Consider the following 20369-nt stretch of genomic DNA (forward strand, 5'->3'; position numbering starts at 1 on the left):
GCTTGTGGTTAAGGCATTGCCTAAACATGTGCTCTTTACTACCACAAGAAAAGCATTTCCTCTCTTTGGCATATTCCTCCCTTTGCTCGGGGGTCAAGCCAAACTTGTTCTTCTTTGGTGCAATGTCTTTGGATGGGGTTCTTTCAGCTTTGCCACCCTTTTGGGCTTCCTGAAAGCTCTTTTTAGATGGCTGTCCATCTTTTTGCAGGTTTAGGACAGCTCTCTCTTTGCCCTTGGAACCTCCCTGTTCTTGCTTAATTTTAAGCACCAATTGCTCCGTAGCAAGAGCAGATGCTATGAGCTGCTGAAGAGTGTGTTTTGGGTGCAATTCAATGCCCGAACGATAAGCATCTGAAGCGAAACTTCCTCTTCCTTTCATCCTCGGAGAGTTGCATAAAGGGAGTTACCTCAAGCAACACTTTCCAAAACTTATTGACATTCTGCTGCACACTTTCATTGTCTTTTTTGCTCAAGTCTATCCCACTTTTAGGTGAGAGTTTGCTCCGCATTAGGAGGCAAAAATTGGGCATAAAATAAACTCTTTCCAAGTGCAAATGTGATCTTTGGTGGTCTTGCTCTTGCTCCTTTGCCTGCAAAGGCTTTTTCATGTGCTCCAATTCAGCCCTCAAGGCATTGGGCTCATCCTCATACATAGGCTCTTTAACACGGGATGGATGTCCCATGAATGCACTGTTATAACCTCTCTTAAGAGGTTTGTGCCTTCCAAGCAATGCATCGAAATCACGTGAAGCACTTGATTGACCTCTTGAATTTGGCACCTCCAAAGGATTGCCTTGGATGTCCATTGAGTCAAGTGTCTGTGTATGCTTCCATCTCAAAACATCGTTTCTCCTCTTGAGAAAGAGAGACGACCAGGCTCCGATACCAATGTAACCGCTCCCTACACGAGGCCTACAAATCGGAATACAAAACACACATTTTTAGATCACTTAACTAATTCCAACAATGGACATTATTAACAACATTAAAACTGTAAATGACCAAGAACACTTGACACCAACACTGGGGCCGGAAAGGGCCAGTCCCCCCCCCTCAATACATTTGTATTTCTTGGAGTATTTATATATACAAGTGTCACAGGCCAATAGGCTAGATTTCTCCTCACATGGAGTGAATACAACTCAAACAATTTGATACTTGTCGATGAAGTCTGGACAGTTGAAGAAGTCCCAAGTCATAGGCACACTCCCACCTTCACTAGGTTCACACCTGCCTTTCACTGGTCTTCCCGGGCCATGGACAAGCACGCCCGTACTAGCACAGGCAAAGGGGTACACCGCGGAGGGAACATTGCTTGGTTCTCCCAGATAAGCTTTACTCCCAGACTCCCTGGTGTTTCTAACCTTCACTGGCTCTCAGAATTCTAAGGACGCGGTTAGCACTACCACTCAGGAAAGCATAAACATGCTTTGTTCCTGCTCTGCACAAAACTTAAAGAAATGTTTAAACTTAATTTAGAAAATTTTAGTTTTACACAAATAAGAAATACAAGACACCTGGTGTAGCTTGTAGCAGGAGTCAATGGAGATGCATTCCTTTTACCATGCAGTCAGGTCCACCTGGTACAGCCATGGGTGTTGCAGATACAACACGGAAAACAACAGGCACAATCCACAAGGTACAGCAGGTACATGTTTGGTCCAGCAAGTACAGGTCTTGATACAGTAAGTACAAACCAATAGGTACAATCTTCTAGTTCAACACGTACAGTTACTCGTTATGTACAACAGGCGGGTGCTGTACAACAGCAGGTACATGCCTGGTACGGTAGGCAGGTACAACACACGTACAGTAGGTACGTGTGTTGTACCTGCTGTACAACAACAGGTACATGCTTGGTACGGTAGGCAGGTACAACACACGTACAGTAGCAGCTTCAGGCGGGTAGGTTGGAGACGGGTACCACACAACTGTAAGGCACGTATAGCACAAGAGCAACCGACTGTTTTTTTGAATCCAGTCCACTTCTCCAATCCAATGGGCGCCCCCTTCCATCAGCCACCCACGTGTGTAGAGGGATTGTTTTCCCATGCAATACATGCTTTAATTATTATTAATTATTATTCAAAGGTTAGCTCATGGACACCCACATTAGAAAGTGCCCGAACAAAATTTTAAATGTGTGTGAAGCATGACTTTATGAATTTTACATTAGAAAAGGCCAACGAGGGCAATACTTACCACTTGTTCACACGCCACAACAACTCATGAGCAGACAGCACACCTACGGTAAACTGGGGGCGTCCCCGTCCAGTGTACTGGCACATCATAGCAGGCAAACACACGAAAACAAGTTTATGCATACAAACATAAATGCATGTGCACATGTAATGGACAAAATCTCCCTTTCATGAAACTTGTACAAGGATTTCTTGTCGGACACAAAACAAACGCGACAGAAATGTGAAGTCCTGGTTTTTCTATGGAGTGACACAGTTCTACCATGGAGTGACATTCCCATGGGTAAGACGCAATCCTAGTCATACACGGGTTGCAGCAAACAGGCTCCCATTCATATGGCACAATACTAGTCACACACGGGTGGCATAAAACTGGTTCCCGTCCATGTGACACAAGATAACTGACCCTTTCACATGGGGCACTGGCCTGGCCACACGTGAACATGGTACAAATCTGGCCGCTCTATGGAGTGACAATCCCATAGAAGTGGCTCCAGAAACGGAGATGGACCAAATGGTGACACTTCCTTTTCACTTTCCACATGTTGAAGCTTTTGATGCGACTCTCATGAAACAACCACGAGCTCGCCCCCTTAGAAAAGTTGGCGATTGTCCCGGCCAGAGCAACCATGGGCTCACCTCCTTGAGAAAGTCAGCAATGTCCTGGCAACGGAACCTTGTAAACCGGCTTCGGTCTTTAGACAAAACCAAAGGGCGGTGCAAAATCAAACTTGCACGCAAAACACTTCAACACCTTTGAAGACCTAGAAAAGGAAAACAAACAAGGGGAGCTAGGGTGCTCCTGCAAACAGTACACAAACACCGATTGGCCCCAAAACGCAGTGGGTGGCATAAAAGCTTTGATTACAATAAGGCTCGAAACTCAGTCGTCATAGTAGAACTCCTGAAGCCTACAAAGACCCTGCATCATGGCTTCTTGTCCACTCGGCATCCACAAACAAGTCCAACTATTGTTCACATCAAAAGACTCCCACACATTGAGTCTTGCATACAGAAGCTTTCTCCCATGATCAAGGCTGCCACAACCATCCATAGCCTCTCACCCTATGAACAGCATCACACCCTGACACATCTAGTGCTCCTGCATCACAACAAAGACTCCAAACTAGAGAACTCGTATCATAGCACAGCATACTATACAGTCGACACACCTGTACCAACCCTCTCTGCCTTCCAAGGATACTATCCATCTCAACCATGGATTCCCCGACCCCTATCCAATCAACAGCAAGGCTGTACAAAACATGTGTCAATCCCTGTATCCACTGCTTGCATGTGACCTATCTCCCAGAGAAACCAAAAACATGTTTCCTCGAGAAACCTACGACCTATTTCCACATGAAACCCTTAGGCATGTTTTCCCCTGAAAACTTCGTCCAGTTTCCACACAGAAACCATACAAAGTACCATCCAAATATAGTGCCAACAACGGCATACATCCAGTGACCTATTTCCTCATGAAACATCTGGACACATGGATATGCCCACAACTGCAGGTCCCTCTGTTCCTTTCAAGCAGGAAGAAAACAATCTGCTCTATGAACATGCACCCATGCGAGCTTGCATCACTTCCATGCCAAGAAACAAGTCCAAGTGACCTTGTACTTGCAGCCAATCAAAACAGCCCATAAACAGTCGCAAAGCAGCCCCAACTGTGTGCCTCCTTCAGCCTGCTCCTTTCCATGGGAGAGAGAGAGAGAGAGAAATAGAACAGTCCCTTGGCTGTGCGCCTGGGTGCGATTCCTGCAGCCAGCCCGCCGCCTACAGCCAAGCGAGAGAGAGATCTTGTGCGTGCCGCAGTCCAACCCGACGACTTTGTTGCCAAGAGGGGGCCCATGTGCTGCAGCCTGACTCCTAGTCAGATGGAGAGAGAGAAAGCCTGCTGTTCAGCCCTGTACGCTGCCTGCAGTCTGCTCGCCTCCTTCCAAAAGAGAAAAGAAGCACGTGTGCTGCCCCACTCCAATTCTGCTGTGCACCTCCTGCTGACTGCACACCCCCTTCCAAAAGAGAGAGAAAACCCTGCAGTCCTGCACCGCCAGCTTTTAGCAAAGAGAGAGCATGTGATTCAGCCATGTGCGCCTGCAGTCCAGCCCGCCCGCATACCAAGCGAGAGAGAGAGAGAGAGCAAGCCCTGCGTTGCCGCTCCGTGCACCGCCTGTGCTCCCTGGTGGCCAGCCGTCCAAGAGGAAGCACCCAAGTCTGCTGGCCTGCCAGCCTTTTTCCATGAGCCAAAAAGCACAACACTCCCAATAATACCGTAACCCCTCCAAAAAAGGCCACGATCTTCAAAAAGGGGTATTCTTTTATATTTTTCAAGGTTGTAAACCTTTGTCCCCTCTAAGCTTATTTTTAAAAAAAAGACTTTATTAATGCCTAGGGTCACCTTTGACCCCAAGAACTGAACCAATCTGTCCATGAAGCTATTGCCCCAAACTGATGCCATTCACACTGTCCACCATGTCCCCGTGCACACTTGCATAATGTCAAGAGAAAAACACAAGGTCATAACAAAAAACAGTACACAAAATTAAAATAAACCATGCACACAATGTATGCATCTCAATACATATTTTGGAAGGAACCCCATCTATTCACATGTACTTGAAATCCTTACAAACTACGGCATTTGGCTCTCCAAGAACCATCAAATGCCCATAGCCGCTTTCACATGCACCTTTGTGGCCAGGGTCTCCAAGTTGTAACTGGCACTCACTCACGTGGCCATGTTCACATGCTCCTTCATGGCTAGGGTCTCCAAGATGCAATTGGCACTCTCTAGGGAAGCATGGCCAAGACATGCCATGGCTGCATGCAGTGTCATACACCCATATCCATGCATGTAAAAAGATTAGTGATATAATCCCGAAAAATTAGGAGACAATTACAATACAAATCTTGAATTGGGAGATTCGAGAAACAACATAAAATATACGGTCATTTGTGGGAATTTGCCAAGCATATTCCACCCACATCAACAAGTTCTCCGACCTCTTGGCAACTCTCACATATCTGCTCAAGGGTGTCAAGACCCGTAGCCAGTGTATCCACACGACTTCGCATCAACTTCAGGCTTTCAAGGACCTCAAGGTTGCTTTAGCAGAGGCCCCTTATTTAGTGCTTGCCTTGTGAGACGACCAATTCCAAGTAATCACCGATGCAAGTAACATTGCCATCGGAGCTGTGTTACAACAGAATGGTCATCTAGTTGCTTACATGTCACATAAGATGATTCGTGGAGAGAGGAATTACTCGTTCTATGATCGGGAACTCCTTGCCGTATTCCAGGCCTTGAAGCATTAGAAACATTTCCTCTATAGGTGCGGTTTTGAGGTTCGCATTGATCATCAAGCTTTGCAATGGCTTCAGACGATGCCAAGTACGCAATGGAGTTACTGGCAGCACCGCTTCAGCCAAATCGTCCAGCAATTTGGTGGTATGATCGAGTATCTTCCAGGCAAGGCCAACCCAGTGGCCGATGCATTAAGCAAGAAAGGAAGCGTTTTCTACATCCAATCCACACGAATGGAGGTCACCGGTACAAGACTAGACGAGATGAAGCACAAGTACACAGATTCGAATGAATTTGGTACTCAGTAGGAATAGGCATTAAACGCCATACCACCATGCCATTTCTTGATATGAGATGATTGGTATTTCTACAAAAGTTGGCTATGTGTCTTGAAGCAATTTAGAGCAACTATTCTCCATAACGCCCATCATCCATGACACCATCACTGGTGGTGGTCATAGGGGCATGAACTCAACATTGGTGAAAATTAAGAGGCAATTTTACTCGCCCAGAATGAGGTGGGACGTGTTCATTTGTCAAAAGGTGAAAGTGTCACATGGGCAGAAAGCAGATTTATTACAACCATTGTCAATTCTCGATGCCCGATCTCTCTTTGGATTTTGTGATGAATTTGCCTCCCAATCTAGGTTAAGTGTAATACACAATGTTTGACAATTGATCTTCTTTTTAGCAAGTTTGCCATGCAAGTAGAGAGGTCCTGCAAGACCCGATGTGCGGGATGATGGTGTATTTGATCGAGAGGGAGATGATGGCAAGGGCCTATGCATCTCGAGCATCCCACTGCCATTGGTCTTCAGTTTGAGGGGATTCCTAAGAGGGAGCTCCCGTTGCACTTTCCACTACCTCTACTAATGATATATGGGAGTAGTTGGCTGGTTGAGAACTAGACGGGACGGTCAAGACTCACTGCCAGATGGCAGAGACAATCCCCCAAAGACTTTTGGCCATGAGGATATTACGGAGCATAAAACTCCACAGGCTAAAATTGGTGCCATCCAACCGGTCCTCCGCTGTATCTTGAAGGCCGTGGAAGCTGTAATCACCCACACAAAGTATGCAAACTCTGTTGATTGTGGAAGAATCCCCTTGTGGAGGGAACTCCAAGAAGTAAGAGTGCTAAGGAAGGCTGAGAAAACTGAGGGTAGCAAACGTTACAAAGGATGACAGGACCTTGAAAGACCTTGAAACTAAAGTGCTCGAAGATGGATTGCTAGAATCCCAGAAAGTACACACTGCTAGTGTACTTGGTGGCCAAGTTAAGTTAAAAAACTCTGAAATGGTGCAACAAAATGTAAAATCCCTTTTAAATCAGAACTCTCTCAGCTGAAAGATAACCAGTGGTGAATGAGTGAACTGAATGTTAATATTTACCCACACTCTCCATGAGTCCATGTCTAACACAGAATCTTTCCACCCCAAAAAGATAGCCAAAATCTGTGTAAGCCCAAAAAAATCATGTTGCTGCTAGTGGTGCCACTGGAGGTGGTGGCACCACCCAAAGTAGCATGCTCAGAGCAGAGTAGACGGACCGTTGCTGGAACCGGTGGGGGCTGTTGCATGGGCTCTGGATGGGCAGAGGTCAGCCCTGCTAGCAGAGGCGAAAGTGCCCCGAGCCGCACACGCAGAACTGAGATGGTGGGTTGAGCAGCAGCGAGCCAAGACACACAGTGGCAGGCGTTTCGTGGTGCTCATTGCACTATCGCAGCCGGCAAACGGGCGGAAACGCCAGCAAGCGGGGCATTGGTGGTCCACTGGGCACTAGTGCTGCCCTGAACCAGTGGTGGGGGCAGGTGGCAACACCAATAATGGGCAGTGGTCGGCTCTGACCGATGGAGATTTATATGACCAAGGTCATCAATGAAGATTGAGGCCATTGTGATGTGGCCAACGCCTTACCAAGAAGATCAACGATGTATGTTATCGTTTGTACCTTCCAGACCATTGGAGGATACATGTAGCATAATGCCTTCCATGTTAGTTTATTGCCTTCCATGTTAGTTTATTGAAGCCATATAAATGACTACCCCAAGAGGAGCCTGTATTGGAGGATCCACCACAAGTGGAAGAACAAGAAGAAATCTTACAGTCGGAACAAATTGTATTCCATTCCGTGAGAAAAAGAGGAAGGACAATGGTCAAGAAATTTCTCTTTAAGTTTAAGAACTATTCGCCTATGAGGAAGCAGTTGGTCCAGATGTATTTCAAGTACAGGCTTGAAACATCTTGTGATCAAGACAGATTTAAGCGGGAGGGATTGTACCCCTAGCCCTCTTCATTGTATATATTTATACTGAAATTGAATTGATCATTATCTTGTTTATGTAATGGTCTTGATTGGATTTACTCTAGTTTGGGTGGCAACGATGGCCGAAAGCCCAAGGAGCAAGATCTGTATATGGGAGGCAACGATGCCACAAGACCCATTGGACGGCAACGATGCCAGATATATTGGACTTCACAGTCGGGCGATCATTGCGACCAAATGGCCCAGATGACTGTATTGGATTTCACAATCGAGCGGTCAATGCGACCAAATGGCCCAGATGACTCGATTGGATTTCATAGTTGGGCGGTCAATGCGACGAAATGGCCTAGATGACTATTGATGAACTCTCGGGAGGTCATAGTGACCACATGGCCTTGAGGGTAGATTGAGCGGTCCTAGTGACCAGATGGCTCAACACGGTTTCAAGACAATCCATGAACAGGACGATCCTTACTTGTGCATTGCATACTAATGTATGTTCGAATTTCTTTGATTTTGTGTGCTGTTTTTGATGCGTGGACAATGCTTAGATTTATGGCATGTGATAGTCCACTGAGCTCCAGGCTACCTGGCCAGTACCTAGAATACCAAGTAGACGTGAATGATGCATACTTGTTTATTGACTAGCTTGTGTCTAATTTTTGCAGAAGGTGAGTATGCATTTATTATATCTAACCACTGTTACAGGCTATAAAGATCATCTACCATCAAGAACAAGAACATCGGTAAAAGAAAGGCATAAAGATGTTGCCAGAGGAGCAAAAGGCACCACATATATGAGGAAAGACCAGATGCACAAGACCACCACATGGGGCTAGTATCACGATCATATGCATGCCACAGTTGAGGACAACTATGATGTAAGAGGGAGGGAATGTAACTATTTGGTCCTCCAAGCTCTTTTCACATGATAGAACTCATCACTGGATACATGGACAAGATGATGCACACATGGAAACAAGGGTTCCTAATGTTGGCATTGGAAAAAGCACCCGTCTTGGTCAAAAAGCAAGAAAAAGCAAAAGTCAAACTTTGTTGACCAAAAAGTTGAGGGCACCGTTGGAAGGAGGACATCAAACTGGATCAAAAAGTTTTTCAAAAAGCTGCTCCAGGGCCAAAAAGCAAGGCCCTGAAGTTGTAATCAAGAACTTTGGCTATAAAAGAAAAGCAAAAGCAAAGCATGGCAAAAGCATGGTCCCCCATCAAGTATATAAGGAGCCAACACCCTCTTGGTGGGGCATAGAAGATTTGTGAGGATCTTAAGGAAGAACTTGTGAAGAGCCTTCAACTTCACCATCTTTCCCCTGTTCTTCCTCACGCCATCCAACTTCTCCACCTTCACCGGCGGTAACGCCCCTGCAAGGCCCTCCTCAGTTGGCGCTCCGCCCCTGCAACGCCCACATCAGCCACTGCTCCGCCGCCTTGCGCCTTTACTCTGTGAACTCAACAGCCGCCCACCACTTGCGCCGCCTTTGTCTGCTCCGCCACTGCTCTATGCGCTTGTCCAACAACACTGTCTCCACCTACAACAGCGCCGCTTCTGTCCTCTATGCGCCGCTTCTATTCCCAGCACTGCCTTTGCTCTGTAGCGTTGCCGCCTGTAAGCTGTGCGCTGCCTTGCCGCCACTATCTGAGAGCCGTCGTTATCTTGTGCACAGCTTGTGCTGCCTCTGCCCAGTATACAGCCCTTTGCATACTGTTAGCTGCCTCCTGAAGTCCCTAGTGTCAATGCTCGTCACTAAGAGTGTCAGAAGCCTCGACATTTCCCAATATGAAAGGGGTCTGGTGGACTCCAGGATGTCTAAATATTTGGAAAGTACAAGCTTTGGGAATGGGAGATTATCCTAGAATACAAAGGACCACACTCCTAAAATTTAGGAGAGTTGCTATTTTTGGCCCAACTCCGATGGAAATTCTGTTCGCGTCATTACATCTGGAATTGAGCAGATACCAAGAGTTGGCAAAGTGCCTATGGCAGAATGTCTACTAGTTGGGATATTTTTAGAGGTAAAGATTATGGGAGAACCCATCTCTTAGATTGGGACATGTGGCAAGAAAGTGGATCAAAGTGAGACAAGTGGCCTCACACTTGTCACTCCAACTATTCTGTGGCTCTCCACTTGTCATTGCAGCCTTCTCTTGCCATTTTAGCTCATGGGAGGCCCAAATCTATAAATTGGAGCCCTCTCTCTTTATTAAAAAAAGACTCTCTTGCTGCACACTAGCCTCTACCACCGTTACAGGCTGCCCTAATGATGGCTACTCTCTTTCTCTCTCTCTTGAAGGCTGCCCACGAAGAATACCGGCTGTTGGGGACTGTTTTGGAGGCTTCCATCGCGAAGAAATACTGAAGGCAAGGGTATTTAATCATTTATTATGATTTCTAGCCATTGTACTTGTTGTACCAGCCATTGTACTGGCTGTATCAATCCTTGTACTTGTACCTACTGTACCAACCATTGTACTGGCTGTACCAGCCATTGTACCAGCTGTACCAACTTTTGTACTTGTTGTACCAACCACTATACTTGCTATACCAGTCAATGTACCATCTGTACCAACCAATGTACCTACTGTACCAACATTTGTACTTGTTGTACCTACTATACCAGCCATTGTACTTGTTGTACCGACTGAATGGAGGATTGTACTTGCTATACCAGCTCTATTGCATGAAGACCCGTGGTTTTGGGGGAAGAATCAGTACCCACACGGAGGTATATGGATTATATTGTTGGCTCGGCATTTCTATAGCCTATGTTCCGGCTTGGTTGCCTCGTGTTGGGCTGTGTTATGGCATTTGTATATGGATAATCTGGCATCTCTTGTGGGGAGAGTAAGGCCCTCAAAGCTTGTACATGATATTATTCTCCTTGGGTAATAAAATACGCCAAGGGGGGGGTCGGCCCATTCCGGCCTCTATGCGGTCTCACACGTGCAAGCTCCATTTTCAGCATTTGTGGATGTTTTGTCGAGCTTTTACGTTTCATGCAAAGTGATGATGGATATATGTTAAGACTGTGGCCATGTTTAAATGTTTTAATGTGCATTGATGGTATCAACAAGTGTCAAAGGCCCTTGTCCCCCGGGGACACGCTGCGAGTCCCATTGGTATCAGAGCATAGGCTTTCTTGGAAGCGGAGGCTTCCTTCTATCAATAAGGAAGAGAAAAGATCTCAAGTGGGGACCACACTTACCATCATTGCTGTTAAGCATGGCCAGTCGCTTCAGAGCCTATGAAGCAAGAGCATGAGCAATAGATAGCTTGGTCTAAGGATTCATGAATTCACAAAATTTATCTTAGAAGTATGGAGTTGGCTTTATGTGCACACGTTTAGCACTCTTTCCATATGGATATTGTGGATTATATTATCAAGCTTACAAGCAAGCTATAAGGAGATATATCTCAAGATATCTTAAGGATATGGTGACGAGATATTTCTTTTGGCTTCATGACCAACCTGGCAAAGAAAAGCTAAGTATACTTTGAGTTTGCAAAGTTAGTGCTTTGGCTATTTAATATGAAGTGTTTTTGATGTTCACTAACCCTTGTATAGCCATGCAAGGAGAAAGTTGGTGTTGTTTGCCTTGAGATGGTTTCAGGGAAACATTGTTTATGGCTCCCTTTATTGGGATGGATTATATCTATGGAGATTTCTTTCTTGGACGAGATTTATATAGATATTGGGCTTCACAAGCAATTTCTATGGACGAATCTGTCTGAGTTTATAGAGAAGAAATCTTTGGATATGTCATGCGCACAGTGTGTATCTACCGTGTGCTACACGCACACAAGACTAGCTTCGAGGTTTGGGGAAGCTTAGGCAGGCTGAAGGAGGACGCTACATGGGAGACATTGACTACTCTTCAAAGAGATTACCTTGGCTTTTTAGTGAGCTCAGGAGTGAGCTCTTAGAGGAAGGGGAGTATGTCATGTACACAGTGTGTATCTACCGTATGCTACACGCACACAAGACTAGCTTCGAGGTTTGGGGAAGCTTGGAGCTAGGCAGGCTAATTGGCGAGTTGAGTTAGGGATAGACTAACGCACGGGCACCCAAGTGTGGACGCCCGATGACTGGCCAAAAGCCTATAAAAGGGTGGCCAAGGTTAGTCATCAACAGGCGTTTGCCAACATAGGTACTCCTTGAGAGAACGGCGTGGTGGAGCAGAAGAACCGAATGGTGATTGAGATGGCTTAGCCTATGTTGGAACATAGGAGTCTTCCTCAAAAGCTTTGGGCAGACACCAGAGGCAGTTGCTATTGCTGTTTATATTCTTAATCGATCCCCTACTACTGCTGTTCCACGGTAGACCCCCTCTCATGCCTACCTCGGTAGAAAACCCACAATTTTCGGGTTTTTGGGTCTGATGCATTTGTTCATGTACATGATGGTGACAGGGGGAAGCTGGACGCTAAGTCCAAACATCATATTTTGGTTGGTTACAGCTCAGAACCCAAAGGTTATTAGCTCTACAATCCTCCAACCTCGAAGATCATTGTTAGCAGAGATGTGGTGGTTGTGATGAGACTTCCTCTTCCGTTGCAGAGGGGACTTCTTCATCTTCAGGGGTTGACTCGACTTAGCCTCTCCTTGGTTCCTCACTAGATCCTCATGTTCCTCTTCCTCAACTTGATCCAGCAAGTCCTTGAGCAGCTCATGTGTACGAATCATTCGACATTGATCAAAAGTAGGAGATTTTGGTGGATGCTCCACAGCAAGCTTCATCTTAGGAGCAAGGTTCGACTACTGAGGGGGGATCTCGGATTCCCAATTGGTTGTACCAAACATTGCGGGACTCCGGGGTAACACGGTTGCCTGCACCTCCAACAGGGTCCCCGTCGATCGGAGCAGTTGCATACTACGACATCATCTCAGGAGAACCTATGCGTCAATTATGAACTGATGTCACGCATCCAAAAGGACTCGGAACATACTCATCTTGGGGAGGCGCATTCCAAACCAACTTGGAAGCAGAGCTTGACTCTATTGAGCGGAGCCAGACTTGGGGGTTGGTTCCTATAAGACCAAGTACAAATCGGATGGAACTCTTGATAAGCACAAGGCCAGGCTTGCGGCCAAAGGCTATTCTCAGGAAGCTGGCATTGATTTTGATGATACCTTTGCACCAACTGCTCAGTGGGGCGGCCATATAGACTATTCTTGCTCTTGTTGCACACTTCCATTGGCCTATGGATCCACGCATCAAACTTTCCTCTTCTGGATCCGATCCAGTGAGACAGATACACTTCTGTATAGGAAACTGGTTGGTTCCTTGATTTGGTTGCTCACACATGGCCTCATTGTGCATTTGTGGTGGGAACTCTCAGTGCTTTCATGCAGGCACCATTGGGCAGGCAGCACTCCGCGTGTTACGGTACTTGAAAGGTACCAAGGATTTTGGCATTTTCTATGGAGAGGGAGCCACTTTACGTGGCTGTAGCGACTCCGACTAGGCTACAGATGCGGATTCCCAACGATCTACTACAGGGTATTGCGTTACTCTTGGATTTGGAGCCATTTCATGGACGAGTAAAAGCAGCCTACAGTGACGCTTTCATCAACTGAGGCAGAGTATCGAGCGGCAAGCTTGTTCATATGCTTGTGAGGTGATTTGGTTGTGGCGGTTACTTGAGGAAATCGGTTTTCGATAGCAACAGCATACCCTTATCTCATGCGACAGCCAAAGTTGCTTGGCTATTGCTAAGAATCTAGTATTTCATGCACGGACCAAGCATATAGAGATCCAATACCGCTTTGTGCACGAGCGGATCTTGGAGGGAGACATTATCCTTGAATATTGTCCTACCCAAGACAACACTACAAACTTATTTACCAAAGGATTATCTCAGTCACCTATCAACGTTCATGGCAGCTCCTTGAGTCTTGGGCCACCCCCAGGACCTGAGAGGGAGTGTTAACATATGTCATCTCCTGTTGGTGGCTTTTCTAGTGTTTATAGGGGGGATTTCTATGCTCAAGCATTCCCCAAATTTTTCCCCATTTTCCCCCTATTTTATAGACCTTTGATGTGGGTTGCCCACCCATTTTATGGAGTTTTTCACCTATTTTCAGGTCGTGTAGGACATTAGGATGTAGTTGGCCAACTCATATTGGATCCAGTATATATATGGGCTGCCATCTTCCTCATTTCATCATCATTCCTTGATCATTCTTGGTGAGCACCTTCAGCCCTCAGCCTACGGAGCCTTCGGGCTAGTTGTATCCACTCTTTTTTTGAAGATTAGCACATCAACGTTTTGCTATTTTCTCTCGTCTCTCTCTTGGAGCTTCAGCGTTCTTGTCATTTGTCTATTTCCGCTGCCCTCTGACACAAACAATATGGTTGTCGGTGAAGATCTGCAACTCACACTACCCTCTCGTATCATTCCACCAACGCATGGTAGCAACAATATGCAAGAGCACATAGGACAAGAGAACACTACACAGGGTTTGTGAACATGGAGTCTTGCCCCTCCCTCTTGCTACTTGCTTCCATAATTAAGCATTAAAGCTTACCGATTGCAAGTAGAGTCGATGACAACAAAAGTCTTCGCGATGGAAACGTCTAGAGTGTTGAAATCTTCAATCTATCATGATTCTTCGCTACAAAAGTCTTCAAGAGGATGAAGGGAACCCTAGGAAAGTTTCCCCTATGGTTCAACTTGAAAAAGGAATGCTGACATTAGGGTTTTCAACCAAAAGACCATAAATTACAACAAGAGAAAAGACTGTTTTGCTGAATTTCAATCATTGGGAGTGTGTAGGAGAGTGAATACTATGTAGAAACACTCTTGGAAACTTGGAAAGCACACTAGCAAGCTTGGATATGGAGTTGGGAAGGAGAAAGTGCAGAAAATACAGCCAAAAGGTCTCATGAAGGGAGGCGCCTACTTCTAGAGAGAGAGGGAAGAGAGATGATGAGATCATACTCACAAGGGACGGGGGACGGGGACGGGACGGGGGACGGCCATAAGCAGGGAACGGGGACGGGGGAGAGAACGGCACTCAAAAAATACTTTTTTTAAAAAGTTTTTCTACTCCACACTTATTCTACTTTGGAAGTACATCAAAATGAGCACAACTTTACACTAAAATGGTAAGCTTTTGAGACGGTTGAGGGGTTGAAGATGGCTTGAGCCTTGAGCAATGAGAAAGAGAGAGAGAGAGAGAGAGAACCTAGAGGCCTAGAGGCTTGGAAGTTGGAAGACTCAAGAGGCTTGAGGGAGAGAGAGAGAGAGAGAGAGAGAGAGTCTAGATAGTAGAGAGTAGAGCCTTGTGTGAGAGGCTTGGAAGTTGGAAGTTACTAAGTTAGAAGAAGCTTGAGGGAGAGAGACTAGAGAGAGTAGATACACTCATAGAGTGTAGCTTGAGGCTTGAGGCTTGAAAGTTGAGAGAGAGAGTTGCTTGAACTTTGAAAACTTGAAGGGGTGTGTGTGTGCTTGTAGCCTTGTAGCCTTGTTCTTATATAGATATTAGATAGGCAAGAGAGAGAGGCAAGGGCAAGATGAGAGAGAGAGAGAGGCAAGGGCCAAGCCTCAAGGGCCAAGGCCCAAGGCCCCAAGGCTCAAGCCTAAAGGCGCAAGGCCCAAGCCTCAAGGCCCAACCCTCAAAGGCTCAAGGCCTCGCCAAACGGCTAGAAACAGCCAAGGCAAACGGCTAGAAATGGCCAAAAAAAACCAGTCTGACTGCGCGCAACGGCTCCCAGCCGTCCCGTTCCTACTGCCGTCCCCTTCACCATCCCTTGTGAGGGACGCCTCCAGGGGGACGTCTGACCGTCCCCTGCCGTTCCCGTTGCTGAACCGTCCCGACCCAGCGTCCCTCCATTCCAACAGTCCGTCCCTTCCGTCCCCTGTGACTATGGATGAGATGTCCACCCTAGGTGTCACGCAGAGAGAGCAAGTGACTTGTGGTGCAAGAGGGTGGACACATGGCTGATTGCTCTCTTTGAACAAAGGGGATAAGGTCTAGGCGGTGGGCATTGAGCTTTGTCCGCCAAGGGACATCAGTACGTGCGAACACAAGGCTGGTCGTAATTTATAAGTGAGTTTTGGTCGCCCAAAACTTAATGAAGTATGCACACAATCACTTATAAATTAATGCTAGTTCCGAAAAGGCTAGGTTTTGACCAATACTTACCACCTATCACCTGCCACATAAGACAGTTTCACACGCAAGACATCCCCTTACCCGGAACTATGCATTTCAAGCAAGCATGAAAACAACATGCAAATTCAATTGCATGGAAGCAGATAAAGATGCTATGTAATGCAGCATTGGTATGGTATGAAAAATCCCCATTCATGAGACTATACCAAAATAGACGTGTTTCACGCAACTACACGACGTACCAAAGCCAATGGAACACCAATCCTCCAAGCATTTTCGGGCATATGCACACAGACACAAGTCCCAATGGAAAGCCAAGTATCACATGAGTGGCATCAATCCCTGGCATATGCAACTGCCATGGGCGCTAGCTCAATGTACATACATGCTGAGAAAGCACGGGTGGACCACTTGGGTGGCCAAATGGTGACACATGTTTGTTCAGATATGTCCACGTGGCATCCAAGTGCAGGACGCACATAACAACAACTGTTTGAGATGTGGAGGAAATGCAACTTCCTATAGTTGTGCAGTACTCCTAGACGTGAACTTTAAATCACTATGTTCCAGCCTTAATAATAAGGTTGGCCTTCACACATTCACGCATCCAAATCTGGGCAGCCAGAAATGGGCTGCCCAAGCCCAATATAAGGCATCTTCCACCTATAATTTGACTAGCAATAGTTTTATATATACAAAGCCAAGTACCGCGTTGGTGAATCTTTGGAAAAGTACAAATCTCAACTTGTGGCCAAAAAAGCTTAAGGATTTGATTTCTAGGAGACTTTTGCTTCCTCAGCCGCAATCAATAATTTGCACCGTCCTTGCCTTCACAACACAAGAAGAATAACTAGTGATCAAATGGACGCGAAGTTTCTTTTATCAACGAGACCCTAAGGAGGAGGTTTACGTTGATTGTTTGCAGTCTCCAGTTCAAAAAACAAAATTTGCAGCCCACCAAAATCGTTGTATGGCCTAAACAAGCTTCTCGGACATGGTACAATGATTGTCACTCAATGCAAATTCACATGTAGCCTCAGAGCAAGGCAAGTACATGATCAGCATCATGTATGTGGATAATCTTATCTTGACAAGGAATCATCTCTACGGATAAGAATGCTAAAAAGATACTTAAGGTGTTATACATGACGGCAAAGCCATTGGCACCCTCATGGAGGTTGGCTCAATGCAGTCCATCGAAGACACGTCTCCACTAATGGATGAGTCACTTTACCACTGGCTTGTGGGAAGCCTTATCTTCTTATGCAACACATAAGGAAACAGGAACTTTGCAGTAAATGTGTTGAGAAAGTTCTCCGATAAATCCCGGGGGAACCCTTGGAAGGAAGGATATAGGTATTGAAATACATCACACCTTCACTCAAGTACCACATCACCTACAAATAACACAAAACCTTGACCAACTTTTGTAACTTAGATTGGGCAAGCTATTCAAATACCAAATGCCCAATGACAAATTACTGATTCTTACTTGGTTCAAGTGTGTATCACATACCAGCAAAACAACGCAGCCTACCATGGCCCTTCCATCTACAAGACCAATTACAATGCAGTCTACTTCGCTTCATGTGAGACAATATGGTTGAGGAGAATTCTGCAGAACAAGAGTCATACAAGCAGCCAACAATGCTGAATCGTGCCAACCACGCTAAATGACGACTGCAAAGAATCCCCCCATGTTCCATGCTCGCACGAAGCACATTGAGAGCCAATATCAAGATGTGTGTGAGCACATCATGGATCTTCAACAACCGGTATCAGATCAACGAGGTAGTTTATCTTCAAATGGACATTGTTCATCAGTTGGACCCAACCCAACATGGCTGACCATCGCACACTCAGACCTAGTCCACCCCTTGCCTCTATATAGAGGCTCGCCACAACCCCTCAATTATCATTCACTCATCTACCTTCACTATATATGCACCCTTCTCTCCACTGTGCATGCAGCTTCCATATCAATAGTTTCTGTTTAGCCATCAAAGCACAACCATCTGTTTGTAAGCATTGTTCAACAATAATATCGGTATTTTTCTCCACATCTATTTATTTGCAATTTGTGCTAGATTTTTCTTGTGTAAGATCCCAGCTTTCATGTCGAGACGCCTGATAATCTCCCATTTTGTGCTATCTGGACAGGGTCTGGAGAAAGGTGCGTCACAGGTTGAGTCTTCAGTCAAATAAGAGAAGAACAATGAGTATCCACAGAATGTACGAATGTTCACATCACATACGCTGATTAGTCCAAACATTACAAGTGAAGCTGCTTCGTTATAAGAGGCCTGTATTACAGGTCTCCATGTTAACACTTGCCAGACAACTCATTAAAACACAGCATTGACACATTAACCAGCCTGCAGCCACAACTTCCTGACAGGTGGCAATGTTAAAAGCATAATGATATGGCATTCTTTCCAGGATTGCAGTTTAGAAGGGAGGCTTACATGCATTGATGCCTTGACCCTTACATATGCAGAACAAAAATGAGATTTGTGTCACAAACATCTAGTATCTCGCAGAGATACAAATCCAACGCTGGCATAAAAGCTACATTCTAGTAGACCAGCCATGGGTATTTGTGGAAGTATATGCAATATATTGCACACATTCACCCAATTCAAAAAGAGCTAGACACCTTGCTTACATTCCTTGATAATATCATCTGTTATTGTAGAGCATAGCTGTGAAGTACACATAGAAATGGCCATAAATTGCACATGTGGTGGTGGGAAAAGGGGTGGGGAGGGCTGAAGCCTCAGGAGGCTGACCTGCAGTATTAAAAGGCTGACCCACTTCCCTTCGTCTGGCCAAGCAAAAGGTCCTTGGCTTCATTGATTTTAGAGGCCAGATAATCACTCCCACCAGCATCCGGGTGGTTGGCAATCATAACTCTCCTATGGGCTTCTTTCACCTTCTCTTGTGCCGCACTTTCCCTGTGTTAACAGTTCAAGCACACCTCATCAAGCATGTCATGATGACCATCAGCAATTACTAAAACCTCCTCCATATGAAGCACACGTGTTGACAAACAGAAAAAACCATCCATTAGATGCTAATAAGCCGACATTATAAAACTTTGCCATGAAAACTGTCAATTGTGACCACATGATAATGTATGTCCATGATGCTAACCATATGATGATGCATGTTAAACCATGCGTGTGATACCCAAAATTAAAAAGTTTGCCAAAGAGAACGGATTTTTGCACTTGCCTCACACCTAGTATTAGGGCCGCCTCCCTTCGAGTCATCACAGGTTGAAAGCCACCCTCGTAAAACTTGCGCATCCTCGGGACGTTCGGCCTTGCCTTGTACGCATGCCAAGCCTCTATCCCATATTTACCTGCCAATGCAGCCGCTGCCACTGCTATGCCCGCAATCAAAGGAGTAGCCTAAAATGCCATCAAAATGAAATTCCAAATTTATCATAATCAAAGTGTTGAAAATCGAATACTTTTAATACATATTTATGGCTGTTTCCTCATGGTAATGCATGTGTCACAGAAGATCAATGCGGGAAAGTAAACCCCACTCAAAAAAAAATGTATGCAAAGGCATGTAAACGTGTTTTCTTTTAAGCATAGAAATGATATTACAGATATAAGTCAGAGCTGTAATTCAAAACTGAAATCCTTAAAGATTCATCCGAATTCCCTTTTGGCTACACGACGAAAGCAGAAAAATGTAGGAAGTGAGAAAGCATACCATGAATAGATTTTTGGATGATCAGACAAGCTCTGCACAGAGAGAGAGAGAGAGAGACGCGCCGCAGAGAGAAGAGGGAGAATGATAGAGTCTCAACCACTTAAACGCAGAACATTCCTTGCTTCTCATACATACTACGTATTGTGTGTCATATATGTAAAACAATATGCTACAACAGCTGAGAGAGAGAGAGAGAGAGAGAGAGAGGATAAAAATAAAAAAAACAGTTTTTTATTTTTTTTGAGAGGAATAAGCACCCAAAACGTTTTTTTGTCTTGCATTAATTAATTTGTGAAATGTCTAAGTTTCACCATTAGAATGTAAAAATACCAAGGCTTTTATTTTAGCGATAAAATCAAGGCATGTTCTACACGTGTTCTCGTAGGAAGAATACTTCGCGGAGCATCTTTCTCTTTGTCGCCTGTTCTGGCAGGGCCATGGTTATCACACGATGGGTAATTACAAGTAAATCTCCTTTCGCTTCACCTTCTGCAATTGCATTCTTTCTCCATTATAATTGCAGAATCGTAGGTTTTTGTTGTTCAGCTACTGTTGAAACCCTCTCTTGCTCTCTCCCCCTAGGTACTTCTAGGCATCAACGCCACCACGACCGCGTGAGCGGCCTCCTGTACAAATTGGTGGCAGCCAACGGTTTTTCTCCAACGGATGCACATCTGCAATGTCGCTTCCAAGGTAAAGGATGGGTGAACTGGCACCAAGGAAGGGGTGTCTAT

The 20369-nt window shown here is 45.4% G+C and overlaps 1 protein-coding gene across 1 annotated transcript; it reads right to left on the bottom strand.

Annotated features, from left to right (window-relative positions):
* Positions 1-18181: 18181 nt before the first annotated feature.
* Positions 18182-19803, bottom strand: LOC147635230 (mitochondrial import inner membrane translocase subunit TIM14-1-like). Its single transcript, XM_086802450.1, has 3 exons — positions 19636-19803; positions 19144-19322; positions 18182-18863 (listed from the first exon to the last, which is right to left on the bottom strand). The coding sequence occupies exons 1-3, from the start codon at positions 19636-19638 to the stop codon at positions 18707-18709; spliced, it is 339 nt and encodes a 112-aa protein (XP_086658576.1). The 5' UTR covers positions 19639-19803; the 3' UTR covers positions 18182-18706.
* Between the last annotated feature and the right edge of the window lie 566 nt (positions 19804-20369).

This window comes from Cibotium barometz, chromosome 9 (genome assembly GCF_041138505.1).
Source record: "Cibotium barometz isolate CiBa-2024 chromosome 9, ASM4113850v1, whole genome shotgun sequence".
Lineage (NCBI taxonomy): Eukaryota > Viridiplantae > Streptophyta > Polypodiopsida > Cyatheales > Cibotiaceae > Cibotium > Cibotium barometz.

Bases quoted from the DNA above. Each gene is read 5' to 3' on its own strand.
- LOC147635230 (XM_086802450.1), bottom strand. The intron at 18,864-19,143 runs GCAAGTGCAAAA...CTGTTAACACAG, and splicing joins GCCCTAATACTAGGTGTGAG to GGAAAGTGCGGCACAAGAGA.